The 8,864-nt window shown below is 50.7% G+C and overlaps 1 protein-coding gene across 2 annotated transcripts; it reads left to right on the top strand.

The window, feature by feature from the left end:
* The first annotated feature begins 2,243 nt into the window (after positions 1–2,243).
* Positions 2,244–7,436, top strand: MTERF4 (mitochondrial transcription termination factor 4). 2 transcript variants are annotated; one of them, XM_082841023.1, is made up of 3 exons: positions 2,244–2,355; positions 4,513–4,697; positions 5,367–7,436. In XM_082841023.1, the coding sequence occupies exons 2-3, from the start codon at positions 4,557–4,559 to the stop codon at positions 5,688–5,690; spliced, it is 465 nt and encodes a 154-aa protein (XP_082697149.1). In that variant the 5' UTR covers positions 2,244–2,355; positions 4,513–4,556; the 3' UTR covers positions 5,691–7,436. The 2 variants fall into 2 exon arrangements, with proteins under 2 accessions (XP_082697149.1, XP_082697148.1); XM_082841022.1 differs by having other exon boundaries at positions 2,250–2,593.
* Positions 7,437–8,864: the final 1,428 nt, after the last annotated feature.

Genomic DNA, 8,864 nt, shown 5'->3' with positions numbered 1-8,864 from the left:
CTCTAAGCTGGGAGGACCCCCCCCCCTTTTTTTTAAACTGTAAAGACTTCTGGAGTTCCATTGGATACTTTAAACCTCTAGAATATGTGTGTGTGTGTGTGGGGGGGTGTTTATCAAGAATTACAATTGGAGCTCACAAGAAGTAAGGGTGCTTGTCAAATAAGGATTGGTTGGGGTCTGAAATGGTTGCACGGTTATAAAGGGAGACCTTGAGACCAGAAGGTTGAGCTGGCAGGTGCTGTTCTGAATAGGCTGGGGGTGTCCCTGGGTCTGGAACAGTTCAAAGCTCACGTTCTCAGCGGTGCAGAGAGTGGCTGAGACCAGGTCCTCCATGGCCGCCAGACTCCATTTTGCATGCCTGAACCGATCGCTCCACTACCATTTCAACTTGTCACTAATATTCATATTGAATGCAGATTCCACACCAAATAACTGTATTTGGGACCGGCTCCCTTTTACTCAGACCGCCCGGTCTCTACCTCAACGTGAACCTGCCTTGGGAAGGGCCCTGCTTTCTCCGGGGAGGTTACTGCTGGACCGCGAGGCGGTGGCCGGTTTGAGCGAGGTTATGGTTTCCTCTCACCTCCACTCTTAAGAGGAATTTTAAGGTAATGAGAAGCGAACGTATGGGGAAGGAGCTGTTCATTTGTTGCGCTAGCCGAGAGCTCTAGAAAGCGGAAACCTGGGCAGCGGAGGCACCAAGCAGAGAAGGCGCGCTCTCCGCGCCCAAGGTGGCGGCGGGCGGCGCCAGGCCCCAGAAACCGGCCCAGCACCGGACACCTGCGGACAAGGGCTGGGCGGAACTGCTTCCCGCGCCTTCGCGCTGCCGAGGGGAAGGGCGGAAGCGGCGGACCCGGAGGGCGGAAGCGGCGGACCCGGGAGACGGCTGCTTCCGGCGTCAGCGGCGCTGCCGCTGCCTTCGCGCTATGGCTGCGTTGGGTCGGCAGGTGAGGGGGAACCGCGAGCAGGGGCTCCTGGAGGGTCGTAGAGGCCGGCGCACGCCGACCTGGTGCCGCACCCTGATCTGGGGTGCTCTCCGCTCCGCCAGTGCGGCTTTATCCCACTTTCACCCCGCCGGCGCTGGGCCGACCCCGCGAGTGGACCCCGGACAGGGCGAGAGCGGGAGGCGGGAGCAGCGAGCGGCTCGGTGGATTTGACTGGCTGGCGGGGGCGCGGCGGCCGAGGGCGCTGGGGAGGCTTTGGGACGGGCCGTGAAGGGCGGTTGAGTGCCTGGGGATGTGGGCCCCGTTCGTTACGCGCCAGCCTGAACCCTGGAGAGTTCTGAAGTCAACGGGAGTAGTTTGCCTGCAGGCTACCAGGATTTCTTTTGTGGAATGAATTTAAGTACGTGAATCTGGAGACTCACGTGAGGTCCAGATTTTTCAGGTGTGGGTACCAACTTGGACCCCCAGAGTTGGCACGGAAATTACTTTAAGTTACAGACATTTGAGGTTTAGCAGCTACAGAAAGAAGCCTTCTTGGGGCGGCCCTTATCGCGCTAAAAGCAGAACTTTCTGGGAGCGAGGGCGCCACAGATCCTTTCTCCTGGGGAGCTTTACGGCCAGGAAGGAAAAAAGAGAGGGAAGACGACGTGTATCTACATAAGCAGACATTATCACAGACTTCCTGGGCTCCCATTTGCTCGCCTAGGAGCCCACCCCCATTTGCTCAAGTTAGCCCCCAACTCCAGCCATGTAGGGAACCAGCGCTTGTGAGCCACCACATGCATATAAATAAACTGGTTTTTTCTGCCTGCTAATCTTTCGGTTAAATTTGCAGGCCCCCCAGGCACTGAAAAGGTGGAGGAAACCCGCCCCCCCATACTTTACCTGGTGGCGTTGAAATAGTTCTCCCCTGTCCCCCCTTGTCTGTGTCTCCTCAGTTGTAGCAGCAACAGCTCATCTCTGTGCTTCTGCAGTTCTCTGTTCTCTGTACGTGAACGTCTTTCTCTGTAGGCTTTTTAAGTTCAGGTATGACTTTGCGGATTGCTTGTAAAAACTTCTGTTTGTGTAGGACCAAGGCACTAAATACCCTGCCTCAGAAATCCCGAGGTGTCCGTTATGTGGGAGTGGTGAGGAATTAATTCCCTTTGGGGGCTGTGTCTTACAGGTCTTGGATGGGCACCGCCTGATCCCCCTCACCTGGTCCCTTATTGCTAGGCAGACTACTCGGCTTGGAGGACAGAAGAGGACGACTGCTTTTTTGCTGCGTAAACTGACAACGGTCTCCGGCGGGGGGGGCCTCGGGGAGTCACCCTCTGTTGAACCCCAGAAGTACGCGCAAGAACCAGAGCACAGGACGGGGCTGACTCAGTGCCTCCTCGAGAAGCAGAGGACGGCTGTGGAGCGAGAGAAGGTGGTCAGTTCCCTCCTGGACATGGGTTTCAGTGATGTCCATGTTAACGAACTGCTCAGTATACAGCCAGGCACCCACCCTCAGCAGTTGCTGGATATCATTTCAGAATTAATACTCCTGGGTCTGAATCCAGAGCCTGTGTGTGTGGCCTTAAAGAAGAGTCCTCAGTTACTGAAACTGCCTGTCATGCACATGAAGAAGCGCTCCAGTTACCTGCGAAAGCTGGGGCTTGGAGAAGGTATGAGAAGGTGTAGATTTTATATAGAGAGCTGAGGAGTCAGAGATGGGGAACGAATAGCCTGGTGAGGTAGATTCGGGGGGGTTTCTGGGGGAAGGCCTTTGAGAGGAATGTGTGATTTGGCTTGGAGGTGAGGAAGCAGAATGAGCTCCGCAGAGGGCATTGCAGGAGGGAGGGGGACTGAGTGACCGACCCAGGCTCGTGTCTGGCGTGTTCACTGGAGGCTCTGGCATCTAGAACGGTGCTGGGCACGTGGTGTTGGTTTATGTGCAGGTATGTTGCCCTTTGATGCTCAAGCTGACGTGGGGTGGGCTTAGTGCTTTGTGTCTGCGTGATGGGAAGCCAGAGAGACAAAGTTCCCTGTAGAGGCTTGGATTCCAGTCAGGTGTCTCGATTTACTGTGGAATGTGAGATCTGCCCAGATTCCTGGGACACTGGTGGAGTGAAGGCAAAAAGAGCCACCATCCCCACCCCCACAGGATTCGAGCCCCGGGAGCCCTAGAAGTTCACTGGATCTCTTTACAGGCCTTCTGGGGGGTGGGTGGCGTGAGCAACTCCTAGGACCCCTGCCTGCTTTGACCAGAGGAATGCCACTCTTTTGTTTATTCTTGCCTCTTGCTGGTAAAATATTGTCTGGTGGGGGAGGGGGAGAAAAGGTTTGGGAATTCAGATTTCAGAGGATCTTTACGGTCTCCTTCTCTAGAAAATGAGCAAAAGATAGCGGTGTGGGGCTTCCCTGGTGGCGCAGTGGTTGAGAGTCCGCCTGCCGATGCAAGGGACACGGGTTCGTGCCCCGGTCCTGGAGGATCCCACATGCCGCGAAGCGGCTGGGCCCCGTGAGCCATGGCCGCTGAGCCTGCGCGTCTGGAGCCTGTGCTCCGCAACGGGAGAGGCCATAACAGTGAGAGGCCCGCTTACCGCAAAAAACAAAACAAAACAAAACAAACAAACAAACAAAAAGATAGTGGTGTGTGTTTTTCTTAACAGATTACCTATCGCAGTATAATCTAAAAAGCTAAACTTAGCACCTTACATGCAGCGGTTATATCAATAAATTAACAAGCTCAGCGTGGCCTTAAGCTGCAAAGATGAAGACTAAATTCCTGAAATTCATTCCTGACACGTTTTATCAAGACACTGACTGGCTCACCTGTTAGGAAGATTTTAATTAACAGTTTAAATAAGTGGTTCTAAGTTTCTAGGTACTAAATTTTACTCAGTTACCTGTAGGAAGACCATATGCCCTAATTTGCCTGGGAGAGTCTCAGTTTATACCAGTTATCCTAATGCAGTTACTAATAGGGACTCTGTCATTGAGAAGCACCGTAGTGTGGATAAAATATATGGTCACCCACTAACCAGGAGATCACCAGTCTCTGTGGTTGTGTGTCATGATTCTTGTGGTTATTACATTAATTATTAGAGCGGAACGCCCTTTCATTGAGTTCAGGCTCCTCAGTCTTAAGAATGTTGGTTGTGAATATTTCAAGGGCTATTTTATCATAGAAGGAAACATGAACCCAAAGCCCTGATATGGGGGAAGCTACTATCCCATCTTACTGTCTGAGCTTTCCAGTAAATCCCTGTGAAAGTCTTTTCTAGGTGAGAAGGGCAAGAGGAGACCTAGAATATGAAGTAGGTGCCTTTCAGCTGTGAGGCCAGAAAGAGGCCTCTTGATACCAGGAGGGAGGGTTGGCGAGTCTGAGAAGTGAGAAGGAGTCAGTGGGGAGATGTCTCATTCTGGCCCATCCCATTTCCACAACGCTTCTGGGAAGACGTTATCTGAAGCTGGCACTCCTTCTGTGGAGGAGAGGATCCTTGTTTGATTTTTAAATGCTGGCTTGTATTGGGTGTGGTTGGCCACTTGGGCTTCTGGAATATCCTAAAATTATGTACTTGCCCTTTTTTACGTTCTTCAGGGAAATTAAAGCGGGTGCTTTACTCTTGCCCTGAAATTTTCACCATGCGTCAGCGGGACATTGAGAGCATCGTCGGGGTTCTCAAGGAGAAGTGCCTTTTCACGGTAAAGCAAGTCACCGAGATTTTGCACAGATGCCCCTGTGTTCTTCGGGAGGACCCTGGTGAACTGGAATACAAATTCCAGGTGAGAATTCCTGGTGGCGTGATTAGTAACAGCAAGTTTTCGTGTGTAGTCAGGGCTAGCTGACTCGCGGGGGCGAGTGGATGAGGTGAAAGGCCTAGACCCTCTTTGCTTGCACCAGCCAAAGAGAGTTCGGTTTTCGTTCTTCACTTCTTTACTACAGGTAAAAAAAACCTCTTTTGCAACTTTTCTGCCATTAATAACGGATGACCCAGGTCTATTCTTAGAATCCTAATGAGGCCTCTGCTTAAAATACTTAATTTAAAAATAGCTAGAACCTTCCTATCTTTAGAATCTATTTTGCATGTTGATCTTAGAAACATAATTGTGAAGGGTGTCCTAATTTTTTGGTAACAATTATGATGGCTTAGGTCAAATCCTAGATGTTTTCTGAATTTTTTGCCTATTTTTTCCATACTCATAGTTTTCCTTACCCCATGAAGAAAAATAGAACTTAATTTCTCCCTCCTGCCCTTTATTTTCTGCTGCATTTTTCTCGATATGAATTTGAAAATGCTTTGAAAGCCATCACGCAGGTGTCGGGATCGTAGTGTTCTGCCGTCGCTAGTGAGGCAGGTCTCTCCCAGTGCTTTTGGACAGTTCAGTTCACTGCGCCTTAGGAGCCTACAAAGCTTTCTGCAGCTGCACTTCCTAACCATGCTGTGTCTCCAGTATGCCTATTTCAGGATGGGGATTAAACATGTGGACGTGGTGAAGACCGACTTCCTGCAGTACTCCATGACCAAGACCAAGGAGAGGCACGTGTTCCTGGAGCGCCTGGGCCGGTACCAGACCCCCGACAAGAAGGGGCAGACGCTGGTCCCCAACCCTTTACTCAAGGACATCCTCAGGGTTTCAGAAGCTGAGTTTCTGGCCAAGACAGCCTGTTCTTCTGCTGAGGAGTTTGGGGTTTTTAAGGAACTCTTGGCCCGGGAGGAGGAGGAGTCTGAGGGCCGAATGGCTGATGCCGGAAGCCCGGAGGAGGCGGGGCCGTGACGGACGGACTGGAGTGCAGAGAAGCCCAGACGGATCGGAGGGTACTGTAGTTTCCTCAAGGCTTTTGGGAACTTCACTTGGATCTTCTCAGGTTATTTTTCATTCTCAAACTGGTCTTTTGATAAAAAATTAATTGGAAATCACCTGAGAAGTAGACTAAGAAGCAGATGCATTGGTTTGATCTGCCATCAGGTTCAGGGGCGAGGGCCCTGAGTAAAAGGCTGACTTTGAGCCTCTAGATCGTGGGGGGGGCTCGACACATCGACGTTCGGTCTTACTTTTTCTCTCGCATCTGTGTTGGTGACAGTCCCGTGACAGTGGGGGATGTTTCTTCTGGTTCAGGAGTCATTTTACATCCTCCTCGTGACAAAGACAGAGTTCTGAGAAGACAGCGAGCTTTTAGGTTATCACAGCACTTTATTTTATGAAAACAAGGAACAGGTTTTCCACAAAAATACTCAGGTTTTCAGTTCAAAAATAGCTTATGGTTTCGTAATTGCAGTCATTGTACAGCAGAGTAAAAGGAAGTTGATTAGTGATGTATGGTTTTGTTCTGCACAGCTTCTTAACGCCAGCAACGCGGGGAGGGCGCTTTTTGCATCTTTGTGAAGAGCAGGCCCTGACTCTGACCACCGGTGGAGTTTGCTTTCACGCCAGCTCAGGCCCAGGGGGTTGCGTCCAGGCCTGATGTCTCTGGCGTCCGTGGAGTTCTGACCTGGAGCCAGGGCCACAGGTCTGGGCTTGGTTTCATTTCAGGGAGCTCTCCGTGACACCAGAGGTGGTGGAAGGCCCCTTGGGGAGGCCAGTGGGTCTGAGGAGTGACTTGAAGAGTTGGGGTTGGGGAATGGGCTTGGATGTAAGCCAGGGGTCATCTCTGAGGTAGAGGTACAGCCCTGATGGTGTGAGCTCTGCGAGGGATGGGAAGATGGGTGATTCCTAGAAGGTTCTGGAGATTCCTTTCTTGGGGGGAGCTGGCACAGGATTGATGCTGCAGAAGACATTTTTGGTGATGTGCCCAAAACTCAGGTCTTTACAGCATTTTAACAGCTACACACGAGACTCCTGGTGCTTGGCCTCGCTTTTCTTGCAGAGACCACGTAAGTCCTGTCAGGTGGCGGTTCTCACCTGGGGGTGATCTTGACAACAGGGAACACCTAGCAACATCTGGGGACATTTCCCATCTGGTTGTTAGGACCAGGAGGGTGTGCAGTTGGGGTCTAGTGGGGTCTAGTAGGTCGAGGCCAGGGCTGCTTCTAAACATCCTACAGTCACAGGACAGGCCCACGACAGGGTGAGCCCGCCCAAAGATGGCAGTGCCAAGGCTCAGACCCTGCTCTCAGGCCCCATTTAGCAAAATGCGACCGTGTTGATTCGTGAGGGCTTAAGATTTTAAATGGACTTACATTTGTTTCTCTTTTATTTAAAAGTAAAGTAAATAGCTGATTTTTAAAGAGAGTTCCTGTCTCCTCTGTACTGGGGTTCTCTTGGTAGGTTTGAGCTGTGTTTTACTGCGGGTAGGTTTGAGCTGTGTTTCATCGCGGGTAGGTTTGAGCTGCGTTTACTGAGGTGTAGATGCTTTGCTTTCTCCAGGCTCATATTCGAGCATGACTGCAAAGAGAAAGACTTTTTTTTGCAAAAGCACAGTAGCTCAGTGAGTCCCTCCACACGTGGGCCGACATCAGGGGCAGTTGTTGGCCAGTGGCAGGAGTTCCAGCCCAGGGAAGGTGCTGGAGGTTGGCTGACACCGGGTGGAGCCCTTGCCTGTTGGTGTGGCTGGTGGGTGAGCAGCAGGGTGCCGCATAGCTTTCCTCATTTGCACCCGTGTCAGTCCTTGTGCAAGGGGAAAAGGGAGGTTTTGTCTTTACTGTCTTTCTTAGCCATGGGCAGAATGATTTGAAAGTAAAGAGATTTCATTTTTCATTTACTCTTGTGTTTTGTGGTCTCCGGGTGGCCGGCACGATCCCTGGAACCTAGGGTGTTGCTCTTGTGCCCCCCAGTCGGGACTAACAGAATCTTAAATCTAAGCTCGATTACGTGGTTAGTTGATCCAAGTTTTGATTAGCACAAGGCTAACTCGGCAACTCAGGATCGCTCCTTTCTTTTCGACACAGAAATGTGTATGCGCCTGGCAATGTTTTGATTCCATTTTTGCTAATTTTTTGGGGTGGACCTTGAGTATCTCCAAGGAAGACGTTAGAGTTTTAAGAAGGAGCCGTGTGGAAAAAAGCAGTGGCTCATTTGTAATGTTTCAAGGATGAATTATAATTCCTTTAGCATCAGGAAGTCTTTTACTAGATGTTTAACTTATAAAACATCAAAATGGGTTAATCATAAGAAAACACAGCACCAAGCTCAGGATTCAGTAGACTGTTTCTTGTAGAAACAAGGGCTTCTAAGCTAAAGACTGGAACACGTTACATTTGCCTCGTGGCTGAGGGGCTTGAGGTTATTAACATGGCAGTAGAGGGTTTCGTCTTCTTTCCAGTGGTATCACTTGATCTTGCTGTTTGCTCGTGACGCCGTAGCCTACACAGAAGCACAGTGACAGGTCCCAGTGCCACAGCACAGGTCAGCAGTACGTGTTTATGTATGTGGTTTTCTCTCGATTCTCCCAGTGTCAGAGCCCCTGGACTGCACTCAGCCGTCTTCTCCAGGTGGGCCTTGGAGACTGGGGACCTTCTGGAGTACAGTAGAGACTTCTCAAAATGACTGTTCCTCCTTGCTGAAAATGACAGAATGCATAATACACAGACATATGCACACAAAACTTTAATAAAAATAAAAAGCCTAAAATATAACTCTGTAAAAAAATTTTTTATAAAAGATGAAAGGAAGAGCCCCTTTCTGTGGCTGTGATGCTGACTCAGGGCAGAGTCAGTGGAAGATGCATGGGGGCTTGAGTTCCAGTTTGGGTCAGCTGCTAAAATGTTCAGCACACTAGAGGTGGGGTTGGCTTCTTTGGTTTTCAGCTCATTTGCAGGGAGAAGCAAGCGCTGCTTAGAAGCGTGCTAGAGAGCAGGGGTGGCAGGATGACGCGGCGATCTGTGTGTGAAGGAGGAGCGTGTGGAACACGGTGCTTACTACCTGAGAGCCCCACACAGCGTTATTTGTGTCCTGGACTAAGAGAAACCCTAACCAGCGTCGCATTCAGGCTTGTGGGAGGAGCCCTGGCTG

Source organism: Leucopleurus acutus (genome assembly GCF_964270905.1).
Source record: "Leucopleurus acutus genome assembly, chromosome: 6".
In the NCBI taxonomy this organism is placed as follows: Eukaryota; Metazoa; Chordata; class Mammalia; order Artiodactyla; family Delphinidae; genus Leucopleurus; species Leucopleurus acutus.
This window is presented reverse-complemented; position numbering and strand designations above follow the sequence as displayed.